Source organism: Schistocerca nitens, chromosome 6 (assembly GCF_023898315.1).
Source record: "Schistocerca nitens isolate TAMUIC-IGC-003100 chromosome 6, iqSchNite1.1, whole genome shotgun sequence".
Classification (NCBI taxonomy): Eukaryota; Metazoa; Arthropoda; class Insecta; order Orthoptera; family Acrididae; genus Schistocerca; species Schistocerca nitens.
The window spans coordinates 657,916,029-657,935,995 of NC_064619.1; the positions used below are offsets into that span (position 1 = coordinate 657,916,029).

The 19,967-nt window shown below is 42.4% G+C and overlaps 1 protein-coding gene across 1 annotated transcript in view; it reads right to left on the reverse strand.

Moving 5' to 3' along the window:
* LOC126263199 (UDP-glycosyltransferase UGT5-like) overlaps positions 1 to 16,764 on the reverse strand; it is a 62,759-nt gene extending 45,995 nt beyond the window's left edge. Inside the window, exons 1-2 of the mRNA XM_049960260.1 lie at positions 16,694 to 16,764; positions 4,315 to 4,564 (exon numbers count right to left, since the gene is read on the reverse strand). Coding sequence (XP_049816217.1) covers positions 4,315 to 4,551 — 237 coding nt within the window. The 5' untranslated portion in view covers positions 4,552 to 4,564; positions 16,694 to 16,764. The remainder of the gene's footprint in view (positions 1 to 4,314; positions 4,565 to 16,693) is intronic.
* Between the last annotated feature and the right edge of the window lie 3,203 nt (positions 16,765 to 19,967).

Sequence of the window (19,967 nt, forward strand, 5' to 3'; positions counted from 1 at the left end):
GAAGTTTGGTGGCCTGTGGAAGTGTATAAAAACAAAAGAGTGTTCCTGGATCCACTCTGTAGCAATTCTGGATGTGTGGAGTGTTACATTGTCCTGCTGGAATTGCCCAAGTCCGTCGGAATGCACAATGGACTTCAATGGATGCAGATGATCAGACAGGATGCTTACATAGGTGTCCCTGTCAGAGTCGTATCTAGATGTATCAGGTGTCCCGTATCACTCCAACTGCACACGTCCCACACCATCGCAGAGCCTCCACCAGCTTGAACAGTCCCCTGCTGACGTGTAGCGCCCATGGATTCATGAGGTTGTCTCCATTTCCGTACTCGTCCATCCAATCGGTACAATTTGAAACGAGACTCGTCCGACCAGGCAACGTTTCCAGTCATCAACAGTCCACTGTCGATGTTGACGGGTCCAGGCGAGGCGTAGAGCTTTGTGCCATGCAGTCATCAAGGGTAATCGAGGGGGCCTTCGGCTCCGAAAACCCGTATCGATGATGTTTCGTCGAATGGTTCGCACGCTGACAGCCGTTGATTGCCCAGCATTGAAATCTGCAGCATTTTGCGGAAGGGTTGCACTTCTGTAACGTTGAACGATTCTCTTCAGTCGCCTTGGTCCCATCCTTGCAGGATATTTTTCCGGTCGCAGCGACGTCTGAAACTTTACGTTTTACCAGATTCCTGATATTCACGGTACAGTCGTGAAATGGTCATATGGGAAAATACCCAATTCATCGCTACCTCGCATTTGCTGTGTCCCATCGCTCGTGCATCGACTATAGCACCACGTTCCTACTGACTTAAATCTTGATAACCTGCCATTGCAGCAGCAGTAACTGATCTAACAACTGCGCCAGACACTTGTTGCCTTACATAGGCATAGCTAACCGCAACGCAGCGCCGTATTCTGCCTGTTTACATATCTCTGTATTTGAATACGCTTAGCGCTGCAGTGTATGTGAGGTATCTGTTCGTTCAGAATTCAAGTAGACCACCGTGTCTGGATAGCTTAGTAAGTAGCAAGCCCAGGTTCGAATCCTGATCTAGCATAAATTTTGAAGTTACTCCATTGATTTACAGCAATACTCACTCCCAGCCAATGTCTGTAATTCCTATGTGTCTTAATTGATAGAGGCTGTTTGATCAAAATGATGCCTGTTCTTTAGGACAGTTCCGAAAAACAGACATCACGTATACACAGGTCCTCTATGATTTTGAAGGGAATCTTATGCCATTCCCCCTGCAAAATAGTGGCAAAAACTGGTAACAATCATCTAATTGGGTAGTGATCACACAGTCTTCTCTCCAAAGTAGACCACAAAGGCTTAATAATATTGAGATATGGTGATTGTGGTGGCCAGGAGTGACGTGATAATTCAATCTGGTACTTGCAAAACCACTCCTGGACCATGCGAGCTGTGTGTGTAGGCCCCATCGTCTCGGAACATACTATCACCATTGGGGAGCAAACATTGTGCGATGGGATGGACAGTCAAAAAGTCCATGTAACCCTTGGCAGTAACGCGACTTTGTAGAGTGCTCATGAGGGCCCATGGACCACCACGATACAGCTGCCCATATCTTCGGAGAACCCCCGCTGTGTTTCATTCTTCGGATGTAAACTCGACCAGAAGTCGGAAACAGTGTGCAACAAGACTCCAGTCAAATGACTTTCTTTCATTGCCGCATAGTCCACGTCTTATGGATCCTACACCAATTTTACCTGCTATGGGTATTTGCATCACTGAAGACTAGCTTTGGAATTCCTGCACGCTCTGCAGTTCCCTGCTTATGGATCTCTCTTCTTGTAGTTTTGGTGCTGACAGGGTTCGTGGAGGCGCCATTCAGTTCCGCTCCGACTTTTGCTGCTATCGCCCTCTTACTTTTTGTCACAATCCTCTTCAATGTCTGTCTGCCAGTATCGTTCAACACACAGTTTCGTCCCCATTGTGACTTAGCAGATGATGTTTTTCCGCTTTCCCCACAGATCTTCGATGTGGTGCCTTTTGAAATATCAAAAATTTTGGCTCCCTTGATTATGGAAGCACTCACCATACGAGCAACAACAATTTCCCCACGTTCGAACACAATTAGCTCCCATGTGATGCACACACAACTACATAACACATTGTTCTGGCCACGACTAATACTTGCAACATATTGAGGACACTGTACAGACGTTATTCGTGGTCAAACTTGCAAACTTGGCTAGCATCTGCATTTATGTTCAAATATGCATTTCACGCGGTGTTTCTATATTTTTTGTTTGACCCCTGTACACTGCTCGCCTGGCCGTGCACCATCATGCTGCATTGGTTAAGAATCTTGACTCAGGAATTGGGTTTGTTTGTAGCCAAACACGTATCCACAATAACAGTGCTCCAGACGTGGAGTACAACAGACTGCCAGCACGGCAACCAGTGTTGTGACTTCCCCTGACATGGCAGCAGTGAGAGGTATGCCAAGAGTGGTTCGTCCAGCTGCAACACTGGACAATGGAAGTGGCACCGTGGCACCTCTCAGACAAGTCTTGGTTCTGTGTAAAGCATTATGGTATACGTACCCATGTAGGAGGTTCCAAGAAGTACGAATGTTGCTCGATTGCATTCATTATTCCCATATGGTCGCAGGACCAAGCATCATGGTATGGGATGCTATTACGTACACAATACAATCACTTCTGGATCATGTAGTCAATAATTTGGACAACAGCCATTACACATCTGACACATTAACGCAACTGGCTGTGCACTATCGCCGAGGTTGCCGAGTCGCTATCTTTCGACAAGATAACGCAAAACCATATGGTGTCCGTGCTGTCCCGGCCAGCATGCACTCCAGATCTCACACCCACTGAAAACATCTGGTCACGGGTTGCCAAGACACTGGTATGCCTCCATTCACCAGCTGCAACGACTGGTGAACTCTGGCAGAGATCTGAAGCAGCGTTTCTGTCAACCTACCTCACTTCAGTCGTGCTCAGCCGGATTAGATCCACTCTTGCTCCCATAGGTAGCATCTCTATATACTAAATTTTGCATCCTGTATACCACAATTCGCCTACAAATTCTATCATGCATTCTTCCTGCTACAGTGGAGACTCGATTAACAGGACTAATTGTTGCCGTACGTCTTTAGGATTATAGAAAATCCGAATAATTGAATGGCTGAAGAAAAGCGATTTTTGTGTTATTAACTATAGAAAGATCATCTAGATTGCCTGTGTTTGGTTGTCTTTTAGGTACACTGTCATATTGTTATCTTTCTAAGATTAATAAATAATGTTAGGTGTTTATTCAGAATAATAAAAACAAATTCAACTTATTAAACTCAATAAAAACAATGTTTATTAAGAAAATAGAGACATTTTCGTACATAGCTACATATTTTAATAAAATTACTAAAATACTGCAAGCTTAATCATGAAATACCTAACAAAAGTCACACTAGTTTTTGTTTAAAACATTTAGTAATTGTCACCCGATGTAAACATTTTTTTCTCTTCACTGCTGCCACATCACGAATTCGTTTTAATTGTAGTAAACTCGCGATATCACACGCTTTATTTTCGAACCATTTGAAAACTGTTCCCATGGCTTGAAATACTTCCGCATGACGTGATCCTGCATCATTTTCTACATTTACGGCTTCTTTTGTTTTATGTTCTTGCATTTCCTGGTGTTCGTTTGCCTGCAATATGTTTTCAATAATTTCGTCATCCCACATGATCTGATCATTACAGTCACAAGTGAGCTACTCTTTCATATCATCGGCATCACATTCCTAGCATATCTGCATGTTTGTCGATATCTCATTTACATCCTCCAAAACGGAATCATCCGTATCGGTTATTGAATTTTCGTGCTCCTGTTATAGTATTATGTTCCAGACTTTGTTCAGAGTCTTCCTTTCAATCAAATCTCACGCATCTACAACCATGTAACAACACTTCTTTAAACAGCTGCGACACGGCGCAGCGGCGTAGCGATTGCCTACTGTATACTTCAAACAATAATGAAACGGGCGCTGTCTAACTCAATATACGAGGTCTGTTCAAAAAGTTCCGGAACGTTCCTAATTTCCCGCCGATGATGTGTTGGAGCGAAATGCACACGCCTGTGTTTAAGGTGTAACTACAAGAAGTTTCATTGCTGTTGTATGTCTGTTAATTATTGTTCAGTGCTGTATTGAGCAGCGGGTTACTAAAATCGTACTAATCAATAAACGATCCAACTGATTAGCGACACGTGAAGCAAATTATCGACTTCCAGATTGATGAGTAAAGAAAGGTGAATGTGCGGCGATAACTAACCTCTGGCTTTTTCTCGTTTGATGCTATGCTCACGTCGCGGTAGTTCTTGAGAGGAGTCTTCAGCGGGAACTGGCTGATGACTGTGACGTTGTGCCCTCTAGCCGCCAGCTCCCTGAAGAGTCGCCCGAACATGGCGAAGTGGCTGGAGCCAGAGAACCACACGGGCGCCAAGATGTTCGCCGCCTCCGACGGAACACCCACTGCCAGAGCCAGCAGGACCACAGCCAAAGGAGACATGGTGGTCTTGTACCTGAGCAGACGAAGAAGTCACTGAAAACACTGCCTTATGTCCCATATCTGGTGTAAAGCGAAAAGCTTAGAACACGATGATAGCACAAAAGCGATTCAGCAGCATCCGACATTAGACGAACACTCCAGAACCTTGAAGGACTGTAACAACTTTCCATGGAATCAGATCAAGATGTGGATGGAAGTCATCAGAAGAAAACCTAAGCTATCCTGTCTTAATAGTTGCTCACCGTTCCTAATTTTGTTCATGGATGGTTGTTAGTACCAACTTAGCTCTACCACACCCCATGGACGTTTGAATGGAGTAATATCGCAAGAACGTATATGCTAAACTGAAGCGCTAAAGAAATTGGTATAGGTATGCGTATTCAAGTACAGAGAAGTGTAAACAGGCAGATATGCTACTGCGGTCGGCAACGCCTATGCAACACAACAAGTGTCTGGTGTAGTTGTTAGATCGGTTACTGCTGCTACAATGGCAGATTATAAAGATTTAAGTGAGTTTGAAGATGATGTTATAATCGGCGCACGAGCGATGGGACACACCATCTCCGAGGTAGCGATGAAGTGGGAATTTCCCCGTACGCCCATTTCACGAGTGTGCCGTGCTTATCAGAAACCCGGTAAAACATCAAATCTCCGACATCGCTGCGACCGGAAAGATATCCTGCAGGAACGGGACCAACGAAGACTGAAGAGAATCGTTCAACGTGACAGAAGTGCAACCCTTTCGCAAATTGCTGCAGATTTCAGTGCCGGGCCATCAACAAGTGTCAGCGTGCGAACCATTCAACGAAACATCACCGTCATGGGCTTTTGGAGCCGAAGCCCAACTTGGGCACACTTGATGACCGCACGACACAAAGCTTTAAGCGTCGCCAGGGCCCGTCGGCACCGACATTGGACTGTTGATGGCTAGAAACATGTTGTCTGGTCGGACGAGTCTCGTTTCAAATTGTATCGAACAGATGGACGTGTAGGGGCATGGAGACAACTTCATGAGTCCGTGGACCCTGCATGTCGGCAGAGGACTGTTCAAGCTGGTGGAGGCTCTGTAATGGTGTGGGGCGCGTGCAGTTGGAGTGATATGGGACCCCTGATATGTCTAGATACGGATCTGACAGGTGACACGTACGTAAGCATTCTGTCTGATCACCTGCATCCATTCAAGTCCATTGTTCATTCCGGCGGACTCGGGCAATTCCAGCAGGACGATGCGACACCCCACACATCCAGAATTGCTACAGAGTGGCTCTAGGAACACTCTTCCGAGTTTAAACACTTCCGCTGGCCATCAAACGCCCGAGACATGAACGTTATTGAGCATATCTGGGATGCTTTGCAACCTGTTGTTCAGAAGAGATCTCCACCCCCTCGTACTCTTACCGATTTATGGACAGCCCTGCAGGATTCATGGTGTCAATTCCCTCCAGCACTACTTCACACATTAGTCCAGTGCATGCCATGCCATGTCGTGTTGCGGCACTTCTGCGTGCTCGCTGGGGACCTACACGATATTAGGCAAATGTACCAGTTTCTGTGGCTCTACAGCGTATAAGTGGAATGGCACCTATGTACAAGAATACGGCCGGCCACGGTGGTCTCGCGGTTCTAGGCGCGCAGTCCGGAACCGCGCGACTGCTACGGTCGCAGGTTCGAATCCTGCCTCGGGCATGGGTGTGTGTGATGTCCTTAGGTTAGTTAGGTTTAAGTAGTTCTAAGTTCTAGGGGACTTATGACCTAAGATGTTGAGTCCCATAGTGCTGAGAGCCATTTGAACCATTTTGAACAAGAATACGAACACAGCATTTTTCTGTGTTGTTGATGTGGTCCTCAGTCCAAGGACTGGTTTGATGCAGTTCTCCACGCTAGTCTATTCTGTGCAAGTCTCTTCATCTCTGCGTAGTTACTGCAACCTTCATCCTCTTTCACCTGCCTACATTATCAAATTTTGGTCGCCCTCTGCAGTTTATTTCTCTCACTCTTTCCTGCATTACCAAACTGAGTATTTCTTGATGCCTCAGGACGTGACCTGTCAAACTGTCCCTTCATTTAGATAAACCGCAGATGTACCTGATGCAGTATATCTCTAACTACAGCCTTCAGCCCACACGTGTAGAGTTAGGCTGTTATAACCAGTCACCCACGCACGATTTTTACAGAGTGGAGATGTTGTATATGGCATCCGTTGCAGGGTTGATTTGTATTGACTGTGGTGGTGAAGAATTGTAGGAAAGCGAACAGTGAACCTGCAATAACAGTGACTTTATTTTTACGACAGAACAGTGTCTTTTAATCATTGCAGTAAAGACCACACATTTTCTGAACGGGAGAACATTGCTTACAAACTGTGAACATGACTTTGACAATTTCTTTTTCTGGGTTAAAATTTTGCAACAAAAAAAGACCACATCTATTTAAACTCATTCTATTCGCCAGCAATCATTCTATACATTATAAATGACAGCGTGGTTCCACAATAAAGTAACAATTTCATTTACATAATTCGTAATATCTGTAATGTATCTGTATATGTAACATTTCTACACAGAGTAATAACCGCTACCAGTCACAATACAAGGTGATTTTGTTTAGCACACGACCGATTTCGGGCTTGTGCCCATCTTCAGGCGGTTTACATTCATGTATATGTTTTCATATTCATTGTTGTCCGTTCACAGATGGTTATGACTATGGGACCGCAAGAAACAAAATTATTGAGTTTAGCAAAAAAAGTAGGACAACAATGGTTCAAGAAAGTAAGATTTACTAAGTCACGTGAAAAGGAGGTGGAAAATACATGCAAAGATAATATAGAGATACAAGTAAAAAGCATCATTTGATAAAATGCACTGTGCAGAAAAGCATGCACGTAGCTTCAGACTCAGACATAAGTAATATTTAGCGCTACCTTGTGCTACAAGAGGTACACCTCATTTAATTTGATTGTTTTGGTAACCCATTTGTAAATCCATGGAACGATGACTCGTTGAACATTTGTGCTTTAGAAAACATTGATTATGAGCAGAAGGGAGGATTGTAAGTTACAGTATAAAGAAAGTACAAACGAGAAACAAGAGGTAAGCCAAAGTTATAACAATCTGATTTACCGACGAGAGTATAGACCTCTTTTTACGAACTGATCCACCAAATGAGACTGCAAATAGAAAAAGAGGAAAGTTAAGCCAGTGCCGAAGGGGAGAAACTGGAAATGGAGTTACTGAAAAGCCATGAGGAGTTCATTACTTATATGGTAAAAGCTGAGTGTAGTAGTCTACAGTACAACCTCAGAGACTTCGTACTTTGCAAACTTTCTCTCTGTGTAACACCACATCAAACATAATTTATTTACTTCACCACGTAGCCGTTTCCGATAGTAAATAGCTAACTTTTCAGTAATTATCATTACAATAGATCCAAGACCATTTTATAGGTACATTGATCCCGGACTGGAGCATATTGCGTTAAGCAGAATCTGCCTGAAGAGCGTGGCACTTTGAAATAAACGTTGATCAGGAAGGTTCAGATGTGACCACGCTGTGCTCTCATGTGCTAAAGTGTTTGCGGCAGTTCATTGAACACTTGCTATCAGAGCATTATGGACAGTGGGATGAAAATATGGATTTGGATATCATATTCCATTACAGAAGGATGTGTTCTGGCTTATCTTAACGATTTTTAAATTTAATCAAATCTTGTAAAACAGTCTTAGCTAATCCAGTTCTGCAGAGTAATAGCCGTTAGGGTTAATTAGGACCGTTAGAGAATGGCCCTAAGGGGATATCCATAAAGTGATTATTTTTTTAAATTTTATATACCACAGTGAAGCTATAAGCGGTAGTACTTGACAGAAAGGCGAGGCTCGACTAAAAACACCCACCCACCCACCCACCCACCCACCCACCCACCCACCCACACACACACACACACACACACACACACACACACACACACACAAACTGTGATATGCTAAGCGAATATGTGTCGGTTTTTACGTTACGTGAGCCGGTGAAACAGTCGACTGAAAGATCCACTTCTTAACAGAAAAACATCGAAGCGCAAGGGAATACGATCTGTTGCAGAGAAACGAGATATAGCATTCCAATGGTTTCCCAAACAAATAACCTATGTCATTTAGACGCATACAGCCCAACGGTTACACTACCGCTCCATAATGTGCACCAAACGGACCAATTTTTACATTTATTTGTTGCTGAAATACTGTAGCTGTTAATATTGCTCCAATACACCCAAATATTGAGGAAACGTGTGCTATGGCCCAGATATACGTCCGATACAACAGGTAGTCACAGGCTGTTGCCAAAGGGTTACCGTGTTGTCCACGGTAAGGAGGACAGTGTTTCGTGTGGCTGTGCTACGTCTGAGTCCGAGTTTGTAACTGCTTGCATCTCACCATTTCATCAAATCAAATGGTTCAAATGGCTCTGAGCACTATGGGACTTAACATCTATGGTCATCAGTCCCCTAGAACTTAGAACTACTTAAACCTAACTAACCTAAGGACAGCACACAACACCATTTCATCAATCAGTTTCCCAACAATGATTAAATGTGCTCTCAAAACACTGTAAGAAGCAAACATACAGAAACTCTGCGATGTGCTTGGGCCTTGACTATACTTTCCGTTTTGTTCACCTTCACTCTTGAGCTCACAGATGGTGCAATGAATATTTTATAAATTTTTTTTATGTGTTTGACAGACCAACGTTGTGTCGCGTCCTATGGGCGGAACGTGTCCTCGTTGTATTGGTGCCATGTGTGCACGTTAATAAGAATATTCCGAAGATCCGATGATGACAGCACTATTCTGTCGAAACTGGTCACTGTGAAATATAGTAAAAATACCAAGTGATCTTGGCTGCAGAAGATTTCCCTATTCATCAATGACAGATCGCTCCCTACGAACATGTGGAGCCTGTATAGTGAAGAACAGTAAAGCATCTGATGACATTCTAGTTGCAACTTGTGTTAGAAGACCACGTGTAGTGTTACTACATTTATTAAGTTGGCAGACATGTTTCTGTACCTGAAAGACGATGAATTGAATTGAATGAAATTTTATTGTCGTTTAGCTATTACAGCAACTGACAAAGTCAAGTTACATATATACAAGTTATACAGCATATATACATGAAGATCATTATGTCACTTTTGGTTTTCCACAAAGTTCAATATTTAACATCAAATAATATGAAAACATTGCATCATAAATTACTCAGTTAAGGCAATTATGCTGTACTCTCCAAACCGGTACCACTATGATATTTTACAGTCATAAAATTCCTGAAGTGAGTAGCAAGGATTTGCAGCTAACCAACTGAATAATTTGGTCTTCAAACAAATTAAATGGAGCTTCTACCCACTCTAGTGGCAGTTTGTTTAACATCTTCATACCCACCACTTCGTAGCTGTTCAGTGACTTGGATAATCTGCAGTAAGGTATGTCAGGATGGCTACTATTTCTGGTTCCATGAGAGCGTACATCTCTTCTACGCTGGTATTCTGATACGTTGCCCTTTATATGCAGTAGGGCAGTGTAAATATACAATTTTATAACAGTTAATATTTTTAAGTTGATAACCAGTGGTTTGCAGTGGGCTAGTTAATCACTGTTTGTGATAATTCGAATTACTTTCTTCTGAAGTACCAAAATGTCCTGAAGGTGTGAGCTATTGCCCCATATTAAAAGCCCATAAGATATAATGCTTTGAAAAAAAGCAAAGTAGGCCGATCTTACACAGGCCGCAGGTACATGGTTTTTTATATTCCTTAACCAATACACCACTCTAGACAGCCTTGCACTAATGTATTTAATATGTGGCTCCCAAGTCAATAACAATACCTAAGAACCTAACACTATCCATGAAGCCTGCTACTGGCAGATCTCTTAAACTAAATACAATCTTTTGAGTTTTACTTTCATTATGCAGGAACCTATTAGCTCGAAACCAGACTGATGCTTGTGATATTGTGTCATTTGCCACAGTTTGGAGCATATCCATGTCTGAGCTGATACTGAAAAAAGTGGTATCATCTGCATAGAGAATGGAGTGAGTATTTATGTAAGATGGTAGATCGTTTGTCATTAGGATAAATAGCATAGGTCCTAATACTGAGCCTTGTGGCACACCGCACTTAACTTCAGCTAGGTGTGATTTATGTTTACCAATACAAACAATTTGTTTACGGTTGCTGAGGAAAGATTCGAAGATGTTGTCAACTTCACTGTTTGTGATTCCATAATAAACTAGTTTGTTGAGGAGTGAAATATGCTCCACACAATCGAAGGCTTTGCTAAGATCACAAAAGGAAGCCTGAGCAAAATTTTTTCCTTCATAAGCATTAAGCACTTTTTTAATCAGGGAGTGAATGGCATGGACTGTGGATTTGCCCTTCCTAAAGCCAAATTGTACTGCAGTAATAATGTTATTACCTGTCAGATAATCACACAACTGGGAGTTGATCATGGATTCCAAAACTTTAGATAAAATAGGTGTCAGAGATATTGGGCGATAGCTAGATGGGCAATTTTTGTCTCCTTCCTTGTCTATTCAAATTTCGCGCCAGTTGCATAAGAGTGGCGCTAGTAACTGCTGCGAGAAGCTGCATGTTACTTTTGTGATACTGCAGAAAGACTTAGTAGAAATGTAACCACTGTACATGATTGCTGGCAGCGGTGGTCAAGAGAGTGGATGGTCGCAAGATAACGTGGCACTACCGAGAGTGAAGACCATCGTGTTCGGCCTGTTGCTCTGGCGCATCGGACCGCTTCTTCAGCAGCAATTTGAGCAGCAGTTGACACCTCAGTGATGTAATGAACTGTTACAAATCGGTTACTTTAAGGGCAGCTACGAGCCGGACGCCCTCTAGCGTGCTTTTCACTGACTCCACACCACCGCTATTTCCGATTTCAGTGGTGCCAAGTGAGATCTCTTTGGAGGCCAGGGTGGAGGGCTGTTGTGTTTCCTGATGAACGCTGGTTCTGCATCGGTGCCGGTGATGGTTGTGTGGTGCTTATAAGGAGGCTAGTTGAGGGCCTGCAACCATCCTGTCTGCGTGCAAGACACACAGGACCTAGATCTGGAATAATGGTCTAGGGTGAGATTTCGTACGACAACAGGAGTACTCTCGTTGTTATCCCACGCACCCTGACTGCAAATTTGCACGTTAATCTGGTGATTCGACCTGTTGTGCTGCCATTCGCGAACAGCATTCCAGAGGGCGTTTTCCAACAAGATAACGCTCATAACCTAACATGCCCTACAGTGTCGACATGTTGCCTTGGCCTCCTCGATCACCAGACCTGTCTCCAATCGAGCACATATAGGATATCATCGGACTACAACTTCAGCGCCATCTACGAACAGCATTAACCGTCACTATATTGCCCGACCAAGTGCAACAGGCGTAGAACTCTATCCCACAAACTGACATCCGGCACCTGTAAGACATAATCCACGCACGTTTTGCACCGATTATTAATGTACCACCATTTCACATTGCAGTGGCTTATCTTGCGGGTACATTAACCTGCGATCTTGCAATGGTGCCGCGCCGGATTAGCCGAGCGGTGTAGGGCGCTGCAGCCATGGACTGCGCGGCTGGTCCCGGCGGAGGTTCGAGTCCTCCCTCGGGCATGGGTGTGTGTGTGTTTGTCCTTAGGATAATTTAGGTTAAGTAGTGTGTAGCTTAGGGACTGATGACCTTAGCAATTAAGTCCCATAAGATTTAACACACATTTGAACATTTTGCTATGGTAATTATTTAAATACGTTGCCTAGATAAATGTATTCCCGAAATTTCATTACTCTACACTAATTAATTTTTGGTGTTGCGCAGTTTTTTCGTCAGTGTATTTGTAAGTCCAAACGACCACGCGGTGTCACGTGTACAGTGCGTGCTCAAAGTTATCTCCATTTCTTATTGCGACACTTATTGACTCACTCTTTATTATCAGCTTATCTGTAAAACTCAACGTGTACGATCCACGAGTACCACAATCTATCAGACCTTGTAATTCTCCAATGGGAATCAGTGTTCCACCTTTATAATCTTGCGGTACAGTCTTTGAAGCTAACTGTTACCTGAAGTGAATATTGCTGGCCAACTATTGGTCACACGAATTAATAACCCACGAATTACTACCCTATGTTAGATGCGTCAAGGCACTTCTCATCAAGATACAGGACAGCTTTTTTAACATACTTTTTGGGCGTTATTTGACTAGCGCATGATTCTACTTTCTCGTCGTTATTGTCTGCATGTTGTGTTTCATTTTGCACATAGCCTGTCGCCTGTTTTTATTGTTGTTGCTTGTAGAATATTTCTTGGCTCTTTCTTCCATCGCGTTGTCTGTACTTTAACTTCGCCACTGTTTGTTCTATTGCTTCCCACGTTTCATTCAGGCTATATTTCTATATAATTCCAAGGTAACCACTCACCACTGTACGTTGGAAAAAAAAAACTGCCCATTTCGATATTGTGTCTTTTTAGTTATGTGACGATAACACTCAAAGTGTTACTGTTTTGTAGGTGTTAACAGAGAATTCTGAGCTGTCACTGTCCTTCAATTGATTAGTTTATCTGTTAATAGACTATTGGTCGAAAAGGATAAAAATGAAGAAGTACAGACAATTGAGCTTAAAATATTTATTGCCTCAGCTAGGTGTACCAAATCCGTTACATGTGATCTTCCTTTCTGGAAATAAAACCAAGCTGTTTCACGGTATAACCAAATGAAAATCTCGGGCACTTAACTAAAAAGTTAACAGTCCGAATCGTTATGTCGAAACCTAGTTTGTTTCTTCCCTGGTAGTCAACTTGTAAGAATTTCACTGCTGACATGAATTTAAAGTTAAAAAAAGGTTATTTTTTATTAATTAATTTATTTATTTATTGGCTTTCTATGCAGTCAACTGATGTGCACCCGATCCTAATACTGTCTTGTCGCTTCTTCCATTGGTTTCCTAGCAGGAGCGATAAAACCACCGACTGAAACAACTGAAATGTCAGTGAATTTGCATAGATAAATACAACTTATATTCGATCTATAACTTTCTTTTCAAACCGGTAAGAAGCATTCGCAATACAGTAGATACAAGATTTCCAACACTTCAACAATCATATCTTGTAGCTACTGGAAAATGTTAAATAGCTATACAGTGTTCCAACGTCACATCTCTTGTGCACCGTGAATATAAATTAAGGACAATATGTCACAGCCATGTGAATCGGAGACAGAATTCGACAGTTTCACACAAGACTAGGCCTGAGTTGGGAATGAGTCCGACTGAGTATGTGAATAACTTAGGAAGACCACACACATCTGGTTAGACTTTTAAACAGAAGAGATCAAATTTAAAGTATATTAATATATGAAATGAATTACGAGGGTGGTTTGAAAAGTTCTCGGAATCACCACGAGAGGTCAGCGCTAGCGTAACGAGTTGTTCACGTGATATTCATTGGACTGTTGCCTGCAAGGAAGGTTGCCTGTAAAAACGTGCCACGTCAGTGCTCTTGGAAGAGAGCTGTGGTGGTGACGTGGTTGTGTTGTTCCCGCATAGTGATTTGCGAAGATGGAAAAAAAATCGAGATTCGAGCAGTGGATTAGTACTTCCTAAAGAAAAGTATGAAAGCAAAGGACATTCATGCCGATTTCCCGGAATACTCTGCTCCTTCATATTCAACTGTTGCCAAGTGGACAAGTGAATTTAAATTTAGTTGGTAGAGCTTAGATGATGATCCGCGCAATGGTCGGCCAAGATGTGTCACTACTCGAGAAATCATTGTATACGTGCCCAAAACGGTCATGTAGGATCGCCGAAGTGTGTGAAATTGCTCACGTTTGCCAGATGTCATCTGAAAGGGTATATCGCATTTTAAGTGCAGAATTACAAATGAAGAAAATTATCTGCAAGATGGATGACGCGACTCTTGACGCTGGATCAAAAACGCATGAGAATAGACATATGGGAACAATGTTTGGCTCGTTTTAGAAGAAAGGAACAAGTTTTTTTGCGCCGGTTTGTGACGTCAGATGAAACCTGGGTGCACTACTATACCCCAGAGACAAAACAACAGCGAAAACAGTGGAAACATGCTGATTCTCCGCCCCCAAAGAAAACAAATACAATTCCTTGAGGGGAAAGGTCATGGCATCAGTGTTCTGGGTTGCGAAGGGGATTCTGCTTGTAGATTATCTTCCCACTGGGCAAACAATTACTGGAGAATACTATGCTAACCTCCTTGACAAATTGCAACATAGGATACGGGAAAAAAGGCAGGTTTAGCAAGGAAGAAAGTCATCTTCCATCAAGCCAATGGGCGTCAGCACACATGTGCAAAAATACACGAACTAAGATATGAATTGTTGCCACACCCGCCTTATTCACCTGATATGGCTCCGGCAGACTTCCATCTCTTCCCAAAATTGAAAATTTTTCTTGGTGGGTGAAGATTCATTTCAAACGAAGAATTGATAACCGGAGTTGACAACTATTTTGCGAGCCTGGAGGAAGCTCATTTTCGGGACGGGGTCAAGGCATTGGAACATCGCTGGACAAAGTGCATTAATCTACAAGGAGATTACATCGAAAAATTTAAAAAAAACGTTTCAGTGATGTAAGTAATTTTTTTCTATTCCGTTCCTAGAACTTTTCAAACCACCCTCGTATATGTTCTGTATATCCCATAATAAGAAGACAATGATAACTATTAGTCTACCAGAATCAGCAGCTGCATATGTCACAACTGTACAGATGAAGTTGAAAGTATGTCAGAAAGGCCTGCAGGCAGGGGTGGGAGGGGCTGCCTGGCCGCAGGCGCCTAGGACTACTCCACTTGTCCCTATACAGGCATATTTTTAAAACTCTCAATAAAGGTTGGCAGGTGCCACTGAGGGTGTGGCTAAATGTGGGTCTTAAGAGGGACACTTTGTCGTTTTATTCACTCAAGTCTAGTGTGCCAATACTATTCGTTTTACATTTATTAGTTCTCAATTCCTTTTTATTCATTAATCTTATGGTTTAAAGTGCAAGTATTTGCACAATTTACTCCATGCGCCAAATATAGAGATGTTGTCAATAGCAACGCTACTGATTACCGTAACTTTTGTTATAAATTGTATGAAGGAGAGTTAGATTATATGAAATGACGAAAGACCTAAATATAACTGTGTAATGGATTTATCCTGAACATTTAAATTAAAAGTCCTCTTAATACTACAGAAGGTATGGTGTAATTCTGTTTAAATGATAAAACTTAATAATGCGTATAATTATTTCATTAAAACTCAAAATTCAAGGAGGGTGCTCACTGTATCACGACTTTTACAATACATTTCCCATCAGTTCTACTTATATAGCACAATCTTCAAAATGCTAATCACAGCAAAAAAAAAAAAAAAAAATGGTTCAAATGGCTCTGAGCACTATGGGTCTCAACATCTTAGGTCATAAGTCCCCTAGAACTTAGAACTACTTAAACCTAACTAACCTAAGGACACCACACACCCATGTCCGAGGCAGGACTCGAACCCGCGACCGTAGCAGTCCCGCAATCACAGCAAAATCAGAAGGTTTTTTGTACTACTTTTTAATATAAATGGCAACTCCGGATTCCATTACACATCTCAGAGAAGTTCGCGGTCGCTGGATAACTATAAATTCTAACGTAAATTTCTTACTCAAGGTGGGCAGAGCGAAACGAAACAAAACTGCACAACCACGCTTGATAACCAGAGAAACGGATCGCAGCCATATTGCCACACACTGCTGCTAACCAGCCAGGCAGCCATATTGCGTACACGAATTGCATGTGATCCACCAGATTGCCTGGGACTTCAAGCAATTAGCGGCCGATCGCTTCGATTTGCCCACAAATGTGCCGTCTACGAAGCGATCGGTTTCCCATGCAACTGATCGCTTGGAACGGTGGCTCGTGTGTGTGGCCCTTCAGATACTGCTTACGAGATTGCAGAAGTGGTACCAAACGATCTACACTACATATATTGCCTGTAGCAATCCTAGATTGAGTGCAGAAATTATGATCCGTCCAGTTGCCAAAGGCGTACACAGTGACAAACTTTCATGGGATGAGCAGTACTTACCGGAGGCGTGGTAGCTATTGAAATGCCCACAGGTGCTGTCCGTCCACGTTGCATGTCTGCTCGATCTTCGGTTGCCTTATCGAAACACTCCAGCGAGGCTGCCAGCTCCCCAGTAAAATCTACTATCTTATCGACTACAGGCCTCCGCTATCAAGAAGCGGGCATGAGGCTACCAAATGTGAACGCCATTGCCTGAGATAGATATCTACGCCGAGCAACACACTGGCCTTATCCTATTTCATATACGCAAAAATTTAAACTAACGTGCATAAGGATAAATCATTTGTACTTGAGTAATATTGTTCAGTTCCTTTCGGCTTATCGTGGTTTCTTTTTTTTATTTTTGTCAAAAAAAAAAAACTAGGCTTCTATGTGAATGTAACCAGATAGACTAGAATCCTGAGCACTACCGTTCAGAATAAACGTGAAGCACTGAACAGGTAAGCAGAGATAAATCGTGTTGAAGTACTTCCGAAGGGGTTACTCGTTCTTTTGTTAGGATTTTCGGGAGTAAGGTTTATTTAAACTCATTAATAACGGTAGGCATGTAATGATTAATTATTTTGAAACTTTGCTTTTGAGTCAGTGGGCAACGTTTCACAATACTATTAGCGCTTGTGCTGCGAGATGTTACTTTAGTTTTAAAGGAAGAATTGACTTCAAGTAGCGAAACAGTCGTCGATATTGCGGTTTCGTGTGATCGAATTAAAATTTCGGAACTAAAAAGGAACCCCTTGAGTGCGAGGTCGCATGTTCAATATTTAGTGAAAGTGTTCTATTAACAATTACGACAGGAAAAAAAACTAAGCTGCCACCGACGGATGGTCTAGGGCTTGCGGGCACGGTAGCTCAGCACGTTCAGTGAGAGAGCTGGTGGTCTCTGCAATATATATATAAACAAAAAAAAAAAACGACAACTGAGTTAAGGGATCAACAACGAACTTCAACGGACGTCATGTGACGTCCGTTACGCCCAAATACAACGAACAATAACGAACAAACTGCAAAAAAAGGGGGAGTAGAGTCATTGGTCCCTGGTTCAAAATTCGCCACCGCTTAAATTTTCATTAATAAGCAGCATTGGCGGCCGAAGACTTCCTGCATGAGAAGTCGCCCTCATTCTGCCAACGGCCTTATCAAAGAGGGCAGATGAGCAGACAGAGATTCAGGGCACACTCTTGCCCTAGGGGTGGGAAACTGCCCGCAGAGGCAGGAGAATGAGCAATGATCAACGGCCTGAGGACGCAGAAGGCAACGGAAAACCACTGCATTACAGACACATAACGTGTATTAACAGGACACGTGGCCTGTAATTGAAAAAGTGTCATAATGATCTCTCCGTTGGCAAAAGATTCCGGAATAGTCCCCCATTCGGATCTCTGGGAGGGGACTGCCAAGGGGGAGGCGACCATGAGAGAAAGACTGAATAATCGACGAAAGGATAACGTTCTAAGAGTCGGGGCGTGGAATGTCAGAAGCTTAAACGTGGTAGGGAAATTAGAAAATCTGAAAAGGGAAATGCAACGGCTCTATCTAGATATAGTAGAGGTCAATGAAGTGAAATGGAAAGAAGACAAGGGTTTCTGGTCGAATGAATTTAGGGTAAACATCAACAACTGCACAAAATGGTATAAAGGCAGTAAGATTCGTTATGAATAGGAAGGTAGGGCAGAGAGTGTGTTACTGTGAACAGTTCAGTGATAGGGTTGTTCTGAACAGGATCGACAGCAAACCAACACCGACAACGATAGTTCAGGTATACATGCTGACGATGAAGAGATAGAGAAAGTACATGAGGATATTGAAAGGGTCATACAGTACATAAACGGAGATGAAAATCTAATAATTATGAGGGACTGGAGTGCAGTTGTAGGGGAAGGAATAGAAGAAAAAGTTCAGGAGAATATGGGCTTGGGACAGTGAATGAGAGAGGAGAAAAATTGAGCTCTGTAATAAATTTCAGCGGGCAATAGCAAATACTCTGTTTAAGAATCACAAGAGGAGGAGGTATACTTGGGAAAGGCCGGGTGATACGGGAAGATTTCAGTTAGGTTACATCATGATCAGGCAGAGATACCGAAATCAGATACTGGATTGTAAGGCATACCCAAGAGCAGATATAGTCAGTTCACAATACAGTAGTGATGAAGAGTGGGCTGAAGTTCAAGAGATTAGGCAGGAAGAATCAATACGCAAAAAAGTGGGATACGAAGTATTAAGGAATGACGAGATACGCTTGTAGTTCTCTACGGCTATAGATACAGCAATGAGGAATAGCTGAGTGGGGAGTACAGTTGAAGAGGAATGGACATCTCTAAAAAGGGCAGTCAAAGAATTTGGAAAGAAAAACATAGGTACAAAGAATGTAAGTGCGAAGAAACCAGTGGTAACAGAAGAAATACTTCAGTTGATCGGTGAAAGACGGAAGTATAAAAATATTCAGGGAAATTCAGGAATACAGAAATAAAAGTCGCTGACGAATGAAATAAATTCGGAGTGCAGGGAAGCTAACACGAAATGGCTGCGTGAAAAATGTGAAGAAATTGGAAAAGAAATGCTTGTCGGGAGGACTGACTTAGCATATACGAAAGTCCAAACGACTTTCGGTGAAATTAAAAGCAAGGGAGGTAACATTAAGAGCGCAACTGGGAGTCCACTATTAGATGCAGAGAAGAAAGAGCGGATACGTGGAAAGAGTACATTGAAGGCCTGTATGAGGGGAAAGATTTGTCTGATGTTACAGAAGAAGAATCAGAAGTGGATTTAAAAGATATAGAGGATCCAGTATTAGAATTTAAGAGAAGGCAGAAGGGAGAGATAACATTCATCAGAATTTCTAAAATCATTGGAGGAAGTGGCAACAAAACGACTATTCACATTGGTGTGTAGAATGTATGAATCTGGCAACAGACTATCTGACTCTCCGAAAAATATCATCCACACAATTCCGAAGACTGCAAGAGCTGACAAGTGCGAGAACTATCGCATGATCAGCTTAACACCTCATGCAACCAAGTTGCTGAGAAGAATAATATACACAAGCATGGAAAACAAAATTGAGGATGTGTTGGATGACGATCTATTTGGCTTTAGGAAAGGAAAAGGCCTCAGAGAGGGAATTCTGACGTTGCAGTTGGTAATGTAAGCAAGAATAAACAAAAATCAAGACACATTCACAGGATTTGTCGACCTGAAAAAAGCATTCGACAGTGTAAAATGGTGCAATATGCTCGAAATCCTGAGAAAAATATGGGTAAACTATAGGGAGAGAGCC